Source organism: Brachyhypopomus gauderio, chromosome 6, assembly GCF_052324685.1.
Source record: "Brachyhypopomus gauderio isolate BG-103 chromosome 6, BGAUD_0.2, whole genome shotgun sequence".
NCBI lineage: Eukaryota > Metazoa > Chordata > Actinopteri > Gymnotiformes > Hypopomidae > Brachyhypopomus > Brachyhypopomus gauderio.
Window position 1 is genome coordinate 30,125,036 of NC_135216.1, and position 17,860 is coordinate 30,142,895.

The 17,860-nt window shown below is 41.5% G+C and overlaps 1 protein-coding gene across 1 annotated transcript; it reads right to left on the bottom strand.

Moving 5' to 3' along the window:
• Nucleotides 1–4,066: 4,066 nt before the first annotated feature.
• Nucleotides 4,067–16,831, bottom strand: LOC143516389 (interferon-induced very large GTPase 1-like). The gene is made up of 7 exons (XM_077007940.1): nt 16,732–16,831; nt 16,382–16,482; nt 16,061–16,160; nt 15,711–15,811; nt 15,400–15,499; nt 15,047–15,147; nt 4,067–7,568 (listed from the first exon to the last, which is right to left on the bottom strand). Exons 1-7 carry the CDS (start codon nt 16,829–16,831, stop codon nt 4,587–4,589), a joined length of 3,585 nt encoding a protein of 1,194 aa, XP_076864055.1. The 3' UTR covers nt 4,067–4,586.
• Nucleotides 16,832–17,860: the final 1,029 nt, after the last annotated feature.

Consider the following 17,860-nt stretch of genomic DNA (forward strand, 5'->3'; position numbering starts at 1 on the left):
ACTAACTTTGAGAGAATTATTTTAGTTTTGTTTACAAAGACTACCACAACAAATCACACATGTGCTTACATGGATGCAGCCACAAAGCCACCAGGTTTGCTTCATGGAAAATTCATTTTTAAGAAGTTTCCTAATGGAGACATTGACAAGACTAAAGGATGGTTTTTATTGCTGCGCCGCTAAGCACAGATGCAGCAGAGCGTAAATCTAGCTTGCTGAAAACGAGGGACGTTCTGAACCACAAATTCTACCAATCATTAAAGTAAAAGATGCCCCACTTTTGCCAAATAAAGGAGCCGTGTCTGTTGTCAGGAAGTACTGTCTTTTCACGACTATAGAGCTCACCTCAATATAATCCACACCTACGTTTTTTTTTTTTATGTTAAATGTTGTATAAGCCGCACCGGGCTTAAAGCCACATATATCAACTGAACTGAATACATTTAACTGAACTGATCAGTTTCTGAACTGTACCTGTAGTATTTCATGTGCGACAGATTTGGCTTGCGCTGTTGTGTTTGCAGGGTTCATACACCTTTACAAGGTGGAATTCAAGCACTTGTATGGAACTTTCAAGGTCCATTTTCAATATTTTCCAGCGCCTTCAGCTTAATTAAGTTACATATTTATACAAATACACATATGGTCGAAATGATTCAAAATAATTTGCTTTTTATCACATTAAAGATAAAAAATTAAAGGTTTTGCATTTTTACTGCAACTGTCATGCTATATGATTCATTCACTACTTTAGTGCTACCATTTGAAAACTGATCATGTGGGGCCATGCAAATCTGTATTACATGTAATACTTAGGTGGAGATATTTTTCTAACAGTGGAATAGGGTACTCTTAACCACTCTACTGCAGTAATTGTTTTCGTAATTAATGCAGTTAACACATCATGCATGGGGGGAAAAACCATCAAATACCGGGCCCACGAGGAATCCTCGAGTCCTTACTTTTTTTATATATAGCAGCCTTTTTCTAATCAACCATGTTAGATCAACCCAGATTTTATTTTTAACCTGGATAGGTAGCTAACACATCTGTCTACGGTCATCGTGTTCCACCATATACTGAAAATACTGTACTGTCAGTCATAAAACTAGGAGCCTCTGAAAGAAACTCCCATATGCCCGCCCCAAAGTGCCAATAACGGCCCTTGTCAAAACGCGCAAAAAACATCCGAAGCAAATGTACTTGTCGCACGAGCACCTTTGTAAAATCAAGAAGGAAAAAAAAAACACTTGAGCGTGAAAAAAGGCAGTTTGAGCGCGCGCACTAACACAAACGCGCATGCACTTTCAGCTTTCTGTGCTCGCGACTGTCACGTTTACACTCGCGAGTTGAATATTTACGCTCACGAAATGTGTTTTTGCGCCCCCTAGTTTTGGCACGGAAATTACTCCATACAGCCCGCGAACTACACACTACACACTACTCCATACGCCCCGTGGAAACTGAATAAATCGCACAAAAATACCTGGACTGCACAACAGATCATATAACAACAATAATGTGGTTCAATTTCACACCCAGTAATATTGGACAACACCATTCGTGATGCACAGCTTAACAAAATGGCGCCGGTGTTCTGTCCTCCGATCCACTTCCTCCGAGTCCGCTTCATACTTTTTGTACTTCCAGCTCTTCATATTCTGGCAGACTTTCACAGTGTTGTGAAAATGAAAGTCTGGAATGATTTCACAATCCTAAGTTAAAATAATAACTTATAGATACAGTAGACACCTTTATCTACATTAGTAGTTCCAAGGCAATATAAATTGTTAGCATAGTGAAGTGTTTTGGACACTTAAACTTTCAAGGCCTAACCATGCTAGCGGACTCTGCTGCTGACATCATCTCTCACTAGATATATATATATATATATATATATATATATATATATATATATATATATATATATATATATATATATATATATATATATATTTGGTCTCTCTGTAATCGTATTCATCAGTATTCATATATGTTTTGACCACTATTAGTAATAAGTGGAAAGGAAATCACTTTATTAAGGTATATTAAACATATGACAGCCCTAGGACACATTGATCAGTGTATGCTCAGCAGGCCTGTAGTCTCTCTCTGTCAATTCAGTTTCAATTCAATAAGCTTTCTTGGCATGACCATATCCAGTTACAATATTGCCAAAGCAGTGTTAACGTTCAACATGAATACATCATTGAAAAATATGAACAATTCTAATTATGATGAATTTGAACATGAAAATTTTAAAGTTGAAGAAGTGAAAGAAAGAAAGGGAAATAAATAATATAAGGAGAGGAGAAGAAATAAATGAATGAGTATAAATTAAAGTATTTACAAACAGGGCATTAGTTTGTTTGTATGTGTGTGCATTTGTGTGTGCGTATATCTCTCTCTCTCTCTGTCTCTCTACTCTTTCCAGTAGTACTCCTCGTGAGTTGAATGCAGGCAGTCCTGAAGGTCTCGGGCCTGTAGATAAGGGCATCTGGTGTCAGAATGGTGGTATATCTGACATGCCTGGCGTCTGGAGGAACAAGGAGGCCTTGGCCTGAGGACCCTGACAGGGAAGGGGTGATACCTCACCCCATCACCTCACCTCATGTGATACCTCACTCCATCACCTCACCTCATGTGATACCTCACCCCATCACTTCACCTCATGTGATACCTCACTCCATCACCTCACCTCATGTGATACCTCACCCCATCACCTCTCCTCATGTGATACCTCACCCCATCACCTCACCTCATGTGTTACCTCACCCCATCACCTCACCTCATGTGATACCTCACCACCTCACCTCATGTGATACCCCATCACCTCACCTCATGTGATACCTCACCCCATCACCTCACCTCATGTGATACCTCACCCCACCCCATCACCTCATGTGATACCTCACCCCATCACCTCACCTCATGTGTTACCTCACCTCATGTGATACCTCACCCCATCACCTCACCTCATGTGATACCTCACCCCATCACCTCACCTCATGTGATACCTCACCCCATCACCTCACCTCATGTGATACCTCACTCCATCACCTCACCTCGTGTGATACCTCACCCCATCACCTCACCTCATGTGATACCTCACTCCATCACCTCACCTCGTGTGATACCTCACCCCATCACTTCACCTCATGTGATACCTCACTCCAACACCTCACCTCATGTGATACCTCACCCCATCACCTCACCTCATGTGATACCTCACCCCATCACCTCACCTCATGTGATACCTCACTCCATCACCTCACCTCGTGTGATACCTCACCCCATCACTTCACCTCATGTGATACCTCACTCCAACACCTCACCTCATGTGATACCTCACCCCATCACCTCACCTCATGTGATACCTCACCCCATCACCTCACCTCATGTGATACCTCACCCCATCACCTCACCTCATGTGTTACCTCACCCCATCACCTCACCTCATGTGATACCTCACTCCATCACCTCACCTCATGTGATACCTCACCCCATCACCTCACCTCATGTGATACCTCACCCCATCACCTCACCTCATGTGTTACCTCACCCCATCACCTCACCTCATGTGATACCTCACTCCATCACCTCACCTCATGTGATACCTCACCCCATCACCTCACACATCACGTGTCATGGAAGTATGATGTAATCATGTAGCAGAATAGTATTAAACTATGATCTGTGGGGGGGGGGGGCAGAGCTCTCATGCAGACGCTTTTGAGTGTGTGTAATGGAGATCTCTGGATCGATCCATCTTTCTATTTTTCTATCTTTTGTCTTTAATAAACTTTGTATTTTACTTTGATACCATACCCAACTGTTCTTGCTCACTATTAAGGTTAAAATTTCCACGACACTCATCACACTGGTGTCAGGTGTCCGTCACACTAGTGTGGTGTTGAGTCTTCAGAACAATTACAGTTGCTCTGGATAAGAGCGTCTGCACTAAATGTAAATGTAAAACATCAGCTGTCATTCATCAAGTCATATGTTCCTCTGAAGAGAAAAACACCAGCATGAAATCATTTATCTGTGTAGACAATGGCTTTAATTTGTCAAAGAATTCTGATTGAACATCTCAAGTAACAACAGATATTTCAGGTATTTCAATTTGTGAAACCACCACTGTCATTTGGCAGCATTCATCCCTCCTTAATTTTTGTCATGCCTGTTAATGACAAGTTCACACTTTCACGGATAGCTCCACCCTCCACAGCTGTCATATGTTTTGGCTCCGCCTCCCTCCTGTCAGTCGTGTCTTTGTTTTGGTCTCCGTGTGTTCATGTGTTGGTTTCCACTCTGCGTTACACACTAAAGGAAGTCATATAGCACAAACTGAAAGCTTCCACAGCAGTGTGCATGTTTAACAACAAAACAAAGATTAGTGAGAAATACTTTTTATTTCAAAGCAAAGTAGGAGATGTAGATCATATATGTATTCATTTCAGCACAAAATGCATATTTGCACTACCACTGTAACTTGGCAGGCACATTAATCTCTTTCTGCCTCTCACGTTAATTAACGATGGGTTCAAGCATCAAGAGGTTCAAGTCACTGTGCTGAGAAAGCATTAAGAGGAACTTGAAGGATCAGGAATGTGTTTCTCAAAGGTTTCATCCAACTCAGTTTTTGTTGATCTTAGAAGATCTTCATACAAATCAATAATGTGTTGTTTGTATTTCTCTCTCCATTGTTGTAGTATACCTCTTTCCTTTTTCTTTTCTTCAAAGTATTGCTCCAGTGATCTGTTCACTCTTTCAAATGGTTCTTTCATTTCCTCCACAAGTTCTTTGTACTCCACTTTGTGAAGGTGGTTCTTGATTCTTTTGTCTATGATATTCTGCATGGCAGTCCTGAGATTTTGGGTCCATTTCCCATACTGCTCCTCCAGTTTCCTGTACACTGAAATCTCCCATGTGTTCTTGAAGCTGAAAACAAAGTTCTCATTCAGAAGTGCCTCCCATAGGTCTTTGATTCGTGTTTGGAACTCAGACAGCTTCATACCACCTTTCTGTGCAGCTTTGGAGATTATGGTTTGCTTCAGCTCCTCAATGTTTTCACTGTATGAAGGGTTTGGTGGAGCCATGGGTGGACTACCCTCCCACAGCTGTGCAATGTACCTCACATCCCTCTCTACATCAAACTCAATGACATCACTGAAGCACTCAGCATCACAGACTTCCTCCAGAGCAGCCAGCCTTGTCATATTGTCTAGTTTCTCCGTCAAGTGTTGCCTACCCTCCATAGTTTTCTCTTTAGCTGTAACATCTGGAACATTCTGAAATATAAACATACAGCTGGGATTCAGTCTGAGTTTATTTATCTTCAGGAAGATGTGAACAGTAATCTGAAAGATGTCCTGAATCTCAGCAGGGCTCTCTCCAAAAATGTTGATCAAAGTCATATTTCCAAGTACTATAGCAAATGTGGCCAATTCATTATCATGACGTATAGTTGATTTTCTGGTCGACTCAGGAGACTGGAGACCTTCGGTGTCAACAACTAGAATGTAGTCAAACTTCAGCTCTGCCTTCATCTCCTCTGACACTTTGACCAGCTGCATGAAGGCTCCTCTGGTGCACCTGCCTGCACTGACTGCAAACTGGAGTCCAAACATGGCATTGAGCATGGTGGATTTACCAGAGCTCTGGATCCCCAACACTGACAGCACAAACACTCCCTGGTCTCCCAGGATCTTGATGAGTTCATCTAGAACTGCTGAAACCCAGACCAGAGGAACATGACCAGCATCTCCATCCATCAGCTCCAGTGGATATCCTGACAACATGATCTCTGCTGCAAACTTGGGGAAAAAGGCCTCATTTTGGCCCATTGGCAAAGACACAGATGACTCGTATATCTGCCCCATTTCTCTGAGGATGTGTTCCAAACCAAAGTTAGTTGCCTTCACCTTTTCTGATATTACTTCAAGTTTTGCCTGCTCAGGTCTTATTTCTTCTGATTTATCATGCTGATGTTTCAAACCCAAAAGTTTTGACCATGTTGCATCATATTCCTGATGCAGAGCAGTGAGACCCTGTATGGAGTATTTGTCAAGCAGGATTTCAGTCCACTTAAGAAAGTAGCACCTTTCATCTGATGGTGGAAGATTCAAATTTTTAATGAACAGCTCCAGAAATGGTGTGACCCCACATTCCTTCTGTTGTGCACGAATCTGATTCATTTCACCCTGTATTTTACTCACTTGATTCTCTGTATCATTGCAGCAAAGTTTATATTTATCTTTGTTCTTTTGGCACCACATATGCCACAGGTTCCCTTGACAAGGCAGGAACGTCTCCTTAATCCTGGACATGTCCATTCCCTCCAGCAGACGTGTGATCTGAAGGGCAGCTTCCTTCCCCCTTTGACACTCAGGATGGTTCTCATCTGTTTTGATTCCTCTGTCTTTACCCACATCTTCAAGTCTGAAAGTGGAGCCTGGTTTTGATAAACATGTGTTAATGGTGTTAATGAGCTCCTCAGATACAGTTGCCTGACTTCTGTCTTTAAGACCAATTTTGTATTTCAGGCTTTTTGTCCCAGTCACACTTGAGTTATTCTCAGACAGTAAATAAATGAGTGGCTTTGGCCCTTTAAAAAGTCTTTGTAGTACACCTTCATTTGTACTAATGTGCTGTTGATCACCCAGAAGTACAACGTTCACAGACGACATTTCAATCAGAATCTCCAGTTGCTCCTTATTAGTTTCTATATCACCATGGAGATTACAGAACGCTACACAGTCAGGGAAATGATCAGTGCTCTTCCCAGATGGGAGGTACCAGGTGATCTCCACCACTCCATCCATCAGTAGACGGGTTCTGCTGCTGCCTGGACAATGTCTGTGGAAGAATGTGTTGTGTTTTTCATTGATCAAACTGTTCATCAGCTGAGACTTGGATGAGGACACAGAGCCCAGCCTGAAGAACGCCACCAGTGGAGTTTCTGCCTTGTACATGTACATAGTTTTGTATGTATGATTCCCAGAGGTGTCCGTGGTCTTTGAGCTCTTCTTGATTTGTCTAAATGTCCACAGAGGAAACTCAATCTCTCTGGTGAAGGGATCAGGCACTAACAGAGGCAGAGCGTACTGACACTGGGACAGTTTGGTCACTATGAGCTGCTTTAGGAAGCTGTCTGAGCAGTGGAGCACTGCCATCTGGACATCCATGGGGTGGATGGCATGGTCATGAATTGTTTTATCAATAGAATCTTGCCTCAAGTCAAAAAAGTCTGCAAATGTGTCACCCTCCTCTCTAGTTGCTGTATCTGATTGGATGGGATCCACCTCACTGATTCGTTCTTTAACTGACGCGTGTCTTGCTCTGTAGTTCCCCATCAGAATCCTTTGTAAGAAGGTGTGGACCAGTTCTTTCTCATCACCAGGCTCTTGGCAGTATGAAGACTGTGACTGTATCTGAAGAATGTCTGCAGGCTTTAGTTTATGATTGGCTTTTAAATTAAGTCTTATAAAAAGCTCATCTATTTGGCTTTTGAAGTTTCCTTCAGAATGTTGTAGTCTGTCTTCACAATGTGATGTATGTTCTTCCTGTAAAATTGAAAAAGTTTTAGCTTATGCTGTGACATAAATAACGTTAGTCATTTTTATAAAATTGAAAAGACTTTAGTCTATGACATAGTCTTTAGTCTATGTTGCCAAAGACTAAAGTGCTTTATTCAAAATTTGCTACATACCTATATATATATATATATATATATATATATATATATATATATATATATATATATATTGGGGTGGGACGCGATTAAAAAAATTAATCGAATTAATCAGAAGCTTTGTAATTAATTAATCGCATTTTAATCGCATTTCAGTATTTAACATGAGAAATATTAATTTAAGTTTGAATGATGAATGAATCAATGAACATAATCATAACCTTCAACATCTTGTTTATTTTTCCACCAGTCTACTACACAGACCAATAGATGAGTGCAGAAAACTCTGACCAAAAATGTTGTTTAATTTTGGGAGTTTTGCTCAGGATATTGGAAGAATTGAAGTAAATCAGAAGATGTTTTTAAATACCATTTTAGATGGTATATTTTTCTTTAATTTCCCAGGCCTCTGCCACAGGCATCTCCATAGTGCCTAGAAGTGGTCTTCTGCATGCTCAAAGCAAATGACTGGATCTTCATCATCTATAGATTCATCATCTATAATATGAGCTGTCACACCAAGATAATTCTTTTTGCTAACAGAGGTCCAGTGATCCCCAGTCAGAGCCACATTTGTGGCGCTTTTCACAATAACCTGTTTTACTTCCCTTCCCTCATCATACAGCTGCTGGATTTTCTTCGGCATTGTCTTTCTGGGGTGAGTTTCCCAAAACGTTCTTGGCGCCAAGTACTTCGTAACCTCATTCTTACGTACGAGGTTAAGAAGTACTTAACGCTAACGTTTTGGGAAACTCACCCTTGGACGGTAGTTCGTAACTTGCATCAGTTGACGCAATGTGCAGCGCTTCTTGTAAGTCTTTGGCTGTGTTCGAAATAGACAACTACATACTGGATACTGCATACTGGTCCTCGTAGTAGTATGCAGTACAGTTTCCAGTATGCGACAAAAGCAAAGCACACTATGGGGTCACGTGAACATAGCGTTGCATGATGGGATGCAGTACACCACGAAGATAGCTCTGTTCGCGTACTGGAATATTTTGCGGAAGTAGTAGGTCATCCGGGTATGTTTCGCGTACTGGAAATTTTCATTTTGGTCACATACTGCATACGACATACTGATTTGGGGCTCGATCAGTATGCCAGTAGTATGTAGTAGACTATTTCGAACACAGCCTTTATCTTCGACCACAGAGAGCGAACAACACTGTAAATAATGTGACGCGTCATGTATAAACGCGTGCGGAGTCGCGCGCTACGGTCACTCGTGAAAATGTAATCCAGTCTTAATGGTCCAATGAAGGTAATTTAAAAACCAGAACATTTCCTCACAAACCGGGACAGGATGTGAAATACGGACGTTTGTTCACCCTATCGTACTAGTAATACCTTTAGCAGCTAAGTTATCATTACTGACCTGCGCGTTAGCCCCAACATGTTTTGCGTTGAGGTGGTAATGAAGGGTGGAAGTGCTCCTGTGATAAGCAAACTCCTTCCTACATAAAGTGCAAATAACCCTATTTTTGTTTGTACTTCCATAAGTTTCTTATATTTAAATTTCCCATCCACTAGCGTAGCCTCTTCAGTCATCTCCATCATGATCTTATTGTGCGTCCATATAATCTGTAGGCTATGTCTGGAACTCGTGCACTGTCCAGAACAATCCACGGTGCAAAAGTGTCTCATGCGTTAAATGCGTTAATTTTTTTAGTGCGTTAATTTTCCTGTAATTAATTAATTGAAATTAACGCGTTAAAGTCCCACCACTAATATATATATATATATACCTATATTTTGAAATTTACAAATGACTAGTCTTCTTTTGTGGAAAATATTCTAGTCTGGTCTCTAATCACATTTATCCATGCCCCCACCTGTCAGTTATGTCTGTTTTATGTGATGTTTGGTTTTTCCCATGCGTTCTCTTGCCAAGCCCCGGTTTATTTTCTAAGTTGTATTTGTTATTAGTCTAATGTGTTCCTTGTTACTTTAAGAGTATTTATACCCCAACGTGACATCATGTACAGAACAAAAGCAGCAGGAGGCGGAGTCAGAGCTGCAGAGGGTTTATTGTCCATCATGAAAATAAAGCAGACGACATAGCAGCTCTAAGAAACTGAGAAAGGAGTAAAACACCAGAGCAGTAGCCTACTGGGCTAAATAAGGACAGAAGGCAGTAAGCCAAAGTCTCTGTACAAGACGGTTGTACCTGCAGGTCTTAAACAGGGCAGCAGAAGATTAGGAACAGGTGCTACACATTAATAATCAGGTGATTGGGAACGAGGGAGTGACATAAGAGAGGTGTGGCGTGATGTAGGCGTCTCCCCAGAGGATCTGCGCTGGCCTACCGTGACACCAGAGTTTGTACTTCAGTTTGGTCTGTCTTCAGAAACTCCCTGTGTTTGGTATTGTTAATTCTGCTGTCTCATGAATAGTTTAGTTTTATCTTTCATTGTCTTTTTTTCATGTATCTGGTGTTTCCCTTAGTATGAGAATCCAGCGCTTTACAGCCCATTGTACCAAGTTTGAATGTTTTTCGTCAAGTTCACATCGCGCCTCATACGAATCACTGGAAGGTTTCAGCTAGCCACAATATTTTTCATCCTCCAGCCACTTCACTGAATGGACATTTACCCATGTCTGTATCCTTGTAATGTTGTTCCCGCCGCAGCCCTCAAATAAGAAAAGCAGCTTGTGCAGCTAAAGCATCGTCTGCTGTTTCCACCTGTTAGGTGACGTACTACTGCCATCTACCATGCAGAGTATACGCCGTTGCGGAAATGATAATTATTGTGGGATATACATCGGTCAAATAAAACAGAAAAACTGAGCAACACACTTATTTAATGCCTCCCCTCCTAAAATTCCAGACATTTTAAGACATTTTTAGACCTTGAATATATAAAACAAAATTTAAGACTTTTTAAGGACCCGCGGGTACCCTGTACATATATCTATTTCTCTGCCTAAAGAAGTTTGGCTTATTGACACATAAACTCATCTTAAATATTTTGTGCAATATATTTGTCTGGGTGTTTTACTGCTCTACTGATTCAGATATGTTAATTCACATCTTCGAACTCAACAACATCACACTCCAGTATGCTAAGTACATGGATGAATGAGCCTTAAAATATGTACAATGTACATACAATATGTTAATTCTTTGGCACTGTCACGTATGGGTACGCCCCCTCTCCCCGCTGTCACTCCAACATCTCTGTTCCTCGTGGTTTTGTTATTCCCTGCCTGTTTATCCCGCCCAGCTCGTTGTCTCTGATTCCTCGTTTGTTACCACGCCCCTGTCGTCATTGTTTGCACCTGATCCATGTTTGGTGTTCTGTGTATATATAATCCCTGAGTGTCCCTTGTCGGTTGTTTTGGATGTTTGGTTGTTTCTTTCCCTCGTGCCTTTGTGATTCATGTGCCCTGTTCCCGGTGTTATACTCTCTGTTGGTTTATTCTCTGTTCAGTGTTAATTCTGCCTGGTTTTGTTTCGTGTCTGTCCTTATCATGCCCCTGTACTTGTCTCAGTTGGATGGCTCTCCGGTTATGACCCCTGCCTGTGACTTCGACTACGATTATGGAATGCCCTGTAATAAATCTCGCTCTTCTCAGCGTTTGTGTCCGCCTCTATGCTCTGCGCCACGCAGATCGTTACAGGCACTTGTTCAAACTGGTCTTCATTTCTTATAGTTAATGGTATAATGAGCAGAGGTGGGTAGGAACGCATTATATTTTCTCTGTTATATTTACTCAAGTAGTTTTTTGGACAAAAATGTACTTGTGAGAATAGTTGTAATATGAAATACTTTTACTTTTACTTGAGTAAATATGTGGTGAGAAAAACGCGACTTTTACTCCGTTACTATCGGATTTGCGCTGTGCTACCGTTACTTTAGTTTTGTAAGTAATTCGTCTTTTCAGTGAGAAGACTGACCAACGTCTAGTCATCAGAGTATGTGTGACCAATCAAATGAAGCCAGTCAGTCACGTGATCGCATACGCAAACTTTCTCCACCGGTAGCAAGAAAGTATGACACAAAACCCACTCGAGCATCCCTGGCCTCACATACAGCCAATGTTTACATTACAAACGTGTAAAAAAGACAGTTATAAAATGCGCTGTCAGTTGTGTATGCTACAAATGGATTCAGTTGGCGTCAAGTTGTATCTACACGTATTGGCTGACAGTCTCCTCAGTTAGTGCCTTTGTGGAAAACATTGAAGTTACCAGTGGTGAACCGGCAGGGTCTTCAAGACCTTCTCTGACAATCTATTGATCTTGAAAAAGATGCTTTATCTATTATATATAATATATGTGTAACGTTCTGCATAGCGCAGAGCATGGAGGCGGACACAAACGCTGAGAAGAGCGAGATTTATTACAGGGCATACCATAATCGAGGTCGTAGTAGCAGGCAGGGGTCACAACGGGAGAACCATCCAAATTAGACAGGTACAGGGACATGATCGAAAACAGACACGAAACAGAGCAGGGATACACAGAACAAAGAGCAACAGGCGAAGAGCAGACAACACTAGAACATACACGATAACCAAGCGAGAACGAAACAATCAAACATCCAAAACAACCGACGAAGGACATGGGAGACTCAGGGGCTAATATACACTGAACTAAACTAGGACCAGGTGCTAACAATGACGACAGGGGCGTGGCAGACAATAGGGAATTAACGAAATAAACGAGCAGGGCGGGATGAACAGGCACGGAACACAGACACAAGGGAACCCGGAGTGACAGCTAGGAGAGGGGGCGTAGCCATACGTGACAGTACCTCCCCTCAAAGCGTGCCACTCCGGGGCATGCAAGGGCAGACAGGACAGGGAACCAGACTAGGACAAGACAGGGAACCACGGTACATGGCCAGGGACAGGGACAGCAGACACAGGACTGACCAGAGGGACATGACATGGGACCTGGGGCATGGCAGGGACAAGGACAGGAGACATGGAGACTGGCCAAGAGCTGGACTGGGACACAGGGAGACTGGACAGGGCCAGGGCGAGGCACAGGAGCATGGCCAGACAGGACAGGACCGGGGACAGACATGGGAGTGGGGCCAGGGGACAGGGCAGAGGCACACACAGAGGCAAAGACGCTATGGACAACAGAGACCGGGACTGGACCAAAGTGAGTGACGACTTGGGGAACAGACACAGGGACCGGGACAGAGACAACCCCACCAGACACCGACACAGGAACGGGCACAAGGACACGAACAGGCACACACACAGGAACAGGAACCAACACAAAACCAGGCACAGGACACGGGAGCAAGGGGAACATGGGAAACGAGACAGGATCACAGGGCAAAGCAGGGAACACATTCAGTCCATTCCCACACGTGGGCAGCACAGTTTCTTGGGGGACAGGCGTGGCCGGGCGGCGGGCAGCGGGCACAGGCTTGGCCGGGCAGCGGGCACAGGCGTGGCCAGGCGGCGGGCACAGGCGCAGGCGAGCAGCGGGCACAGGCGCGGGCGGGCGCGGGGCAGCGGGCACAGGCGCGGCCGGGCGGCGGGCACAGGCGGAGCCGGCAGACAGGCAGCGGGAACAGGAGCCGGTGCGGACGACCTCTTCAATACACGATAACCACTCATCCAAAACAACCGACGAAGGACATGGAAGACTCAGGGACTAATATACACTGAACTAAACTAAGACCAGGTGCTAACAATGACGACAGGGGTGTGGCAGACAATAGGGAATTAACAAAACAAACGAGCAGGGCGGAACTAACTGTGCTATAATAAATAATATTTATATATTATATTTAATTTTAATATATTATTTTAGTTATCATTAAAAGTCATTGTTTCCAGTTATTCAATTTTCCATGATGTAATTTATTGACACGAAATAGTACTCTGCATTTACTCACTACTTGAGTAGCTTATAATCAAAGTACTTTTAAACTTTTTGTCACGTTACGGCCCCTGACCCCTCCCTTTTGGGCGTGTGTTTACGTTGTCTATGTCTAGTCGTCTGCGTCTGTGGATATCCGTGGGTGCAGTTACGTCTGAATGAGTTCATCCCTCTCACCTGTGGCTCGTCTCGTCATCACTCGGGACTTATGTGGTTTGTCTATTTAATGTGCGTTCGCGCAGTGTCCAGTGCTCATCTTTTAAATAAAGTGACGTTGTCGAAACCAGCGGCTCGTGCCTCATCTGTCTCCCTGTGCCCAGCGTCACTTTTACTCAAGTAAATTTTTGGATGCATAATTTTACTTTTACTTGAGTAAAATTAGATTCAAGTAACAGTACTTTTATTTGAGTTAAATTTTTGAATACTTTACCCACCTCTGATAATGAGATAACGTAGTTCCACCTCCACAAGGTGAACGAAGGTGAGCTCAGGGCAGCAACCTACTATTTACACAGAAAGAAACGATGGAGTAGGAGACCGCGACCTACTGGCCATGAGGCTGGGAATTGAGGAGTGGAGGCACTGGCTCAAGGGAGCATGACCATTTCACTGTGAGCACTGACTATCAATCAATCAATCAATCAAATTTTATTTATATAGCGCTTTTTACAACAGTTGTTGTCACAAAGCAGCTTTACAAGTGCCGAGTCCTAGCCCCCAGTGAGCAAGCCAAGGGCGACAGTGGCAAGGAAAAACTCCCTAGTTTTTTTGCATGAGGGAGAAACCTTGAGAGGAACCAAAACTCAGGGGGGGAACCCATCCTCCTCTGGCCAACACCGGTCACCATGACAACAACAACAATTCAGACAGAAAGAATAGAAAGAAAAGGAAAAAGACTATAAAAACCTTGTGTACCTGCAAACCACCAAGAAGCTCAACTTGAGGCAGACTCTGCGATCAAGGAATGTAAAGGCCTATGGCAGCTATGACCAAACCTGAAAGAAGTGGAATCCACCAGCCACAAGCCTGTGATCCTCTCTATCTGTATCCTAGGAACCATCTGCTTGGACCTCAATAGGCTGATCACGACAGCTAACTCTCATGAGAATTTGATTCACAAATCAATTCCAGAATTTTTTGTGCTGTTGATTGTCCAACATTTGGTGATAGAGGAAGTCCTCGGGATACATCAGTCCCGAGTTATGATGTTTCGTGGTTACGACTCATCTCCCATTTATTGTATAAAGCCTTGTTTCTACTTAAGTGATTTTGGGTCATAAACGTTGTAACTCGAACCTTATGTTTGGTGTGCGCGTTGAAGGAATACAGTACACGGTTACGCGGCTCGGGACCAAGAAGGACGGTGTCATCCCAGTCGCATTGTACACCATTTTAGCTTGCTGCTACGTCGTTCTCTCTCATGTGTGCACGTGTGTTTGATTTTGTGAACTTTTTGCCCTTTATTATGGCACATAGATAATTTCTTCATTGATTGTACATACTTTGGTTTCCTGGAGATTCCGAGTTTGAATTGAAGACTCAGTGTTTCTTCTACTGAGATCATCTTTAGACACATTTTCTTGTGAATCTCCATCTTCTGATGCTGAAGAAATAAAACAACACAAATACATTGGCTGTTCATACTGGACTTTGCTTAACACAATGGAATGACTAGTTTATTGATACTTCAATTCTGTGTGAACTGATTCGAGGTCTTTATGGAAATGACATTTTTTACTAACAATGTAATTTACTTGTACAATTTTAAAGAATTAACCATGTGAAAAACATACTAAAAGTTCTGTTAGCAATACTCTCAAAGAGTGAATATTTCAATAGGAGGTAGGATATGTACCCGGGTCCCTGGTTGATTTAGCATCAAGAGAGAGTGACTCCTTATTCTCAGTCTTCTCATTAATGGGAGGGGCTTTGGTTGCTACGGCTTCATGTTCCATCTTTCAAACGAGCAAGAGAAAGACATTTAACAGCTCCAGTCAGGTATAAACAGTAGGTGAGAGACAAACTCATCAAAGAACAACAAGTTATAGATTTATAGACAGACAGACCGATAGATAGATAGATAGATAGATAGATAGATAGATAGATAGATAGATAGATAGATAGATAGATAGATAGATAGATAATTTCTTCATCGATTGTACATACTTTGGTTTCCTGGAGATTCTGAGTTTGATTTGAAGACTCAACGTTTCTTCTACTGAGATCATCTTTAGACACATTTTCTTGTGAATCTCCATCATCTGATGCTGAAGAAATAAAACACAAATACATTTGATGTTCATACTGGACTTTGGCTAATTCAAAGCAATAACTAGTTTATTGATACTTTAATTCTGTGTGAACTGATTTGAGGTCTTTATTTAAATTAAATTTTTTACTAATAATGTAATTTACTTGTACAATTTTAAAGAATTAACCATGTGAAAAACATACTAAAAGTTCTGTTAGCAATACTCTCAAAGAGTGAATATTTCAATAGGAGGTAGGATATGTACCCGGGTCCCTGGTTGATTTAGCATCAAGAGAGAGTGACTCCTTATTCTCAGTCTTCTCATTAATGGGAGGGGCTTTGGTTGCTACGGCTTCATGTTCCATCTTTCAAACGAGCAAGAGAAAGACATTTAACAGCTCCAGTCAGGTATAAACAGTAGGTGAGAGACAAACTCATCAAAGAACAACAAGTTATAGATTTATAGACAGACAGACCGATATAGATAGATAGATAGATAGATAGATAGATAGATAGATAGATAGATAGATAGATAGATAGATAGATAGATAGATAAATAGATAATTTCTTCATCGATTGTATGTACTTTGGTTTCCTGGAGATTCTGAGTTTGATTTGAAGACTCAGCGTTTCTTCTACTGAGATCATCTTTAGACACATTTTCTTGTGAATCTCCATCATCTGATGCTGAAGAAATAAAACACAAATACATTTGATGTTCATACTGGACTTTGGCTAATTCAAAGCAATAACTAGTTTATTGATACTTTAATTCTGTGTGAACTGATTTGAGGTCTTTATTGAAATTAAATTTTTTACTAACAATGTAATTTACTTGTACAATTTTAAAGACTTAACCATGTGAAAAACATACTAACAGTTCTGTTAGCAATACTCTAAAAGAGTGAATATTTCAATAGGAGGTAGGAAATGTACCCGGGTCCCTGGTTGATTTAGCAACAAGAGAGAGTGACTCCTTATTCTCAGTCTTCTCATTAATGGGAGGGGCTTTGGTTGCTACGGCTTCATGTTCCATCTTTCAAACGAGCAAAGAAAGATATTTAACAGCTCGAGTCAGGTATAAACAGTAGGTGAGAGACAACCTCGTCAAAGAACAACAAGTTATAGATTTATAGACAGACAGACCGAGATAGATAGATAGATAGATAGATAGATAGATAGATAGATAGATAGATAGATAGATAGATAGATAGATAGATAGATAGATAATTTCATCACTGATTGTACGTACTTTGGTTTCCTGGAGATTCTGAGTTTGATTTGAAGACTCAGCGTTTCTTCTACTGTGATCATCTTTAGACACATTTTCTTGTGAATCTCCATCATCTGATGCTGAAGAAATAAAACACAAATACATTTGATGTTCATACTGGACTTTGGCTAATTCAAAGCAATAACTAGTTTATTGATACTTTAATTCTGTGTGAACTGATTTGAGGTCTTTATTGAAATTAAATTTTTTACTAACAATGTAATTTACTTGTACAATTTTAAAGACTTAACCATGTGAAAAACATACTAACAGTTCTGTTAGCAATACTCTAAAAGAGTGAATATTTCAATAGGAGGTAGGAAATGTACCCGGGTCCCTGGTTGATTTAGCAACAAGAGAGAGTGACTCCTTATTCTCAGTCTTCTCATTAATGGGAGGGGCTTTGGTTGCTACGGCTTCATGTTCCATCTTTCAAACGAGCAAAGAAAGATATTTAACAGCTCGAGTCAGGTATAAACAGTAGGTGAGAGACAACCTCGTCAAAGAACAACAAGTTATAGATTTATAGACAGACAGACCGAGATAGATAGATAGATAGATAGATAGATAGATAGATAGATAGATAGATAGATAGATAGATAGATAGATAGATAGATAATTTCATCACTGATTGTACGTACTTTGGTTTCCTGGAGATTCTGAGTTTGATTTGAAGACTCAGCGTTTCTTCTACTGTGATCATCTTTAGACACATTTTCTTGTGAATCTCCATCATCTGATGCTGAAGAAATAAAACACAAATACATTTGATGTTCATACTGGACTTTGGCT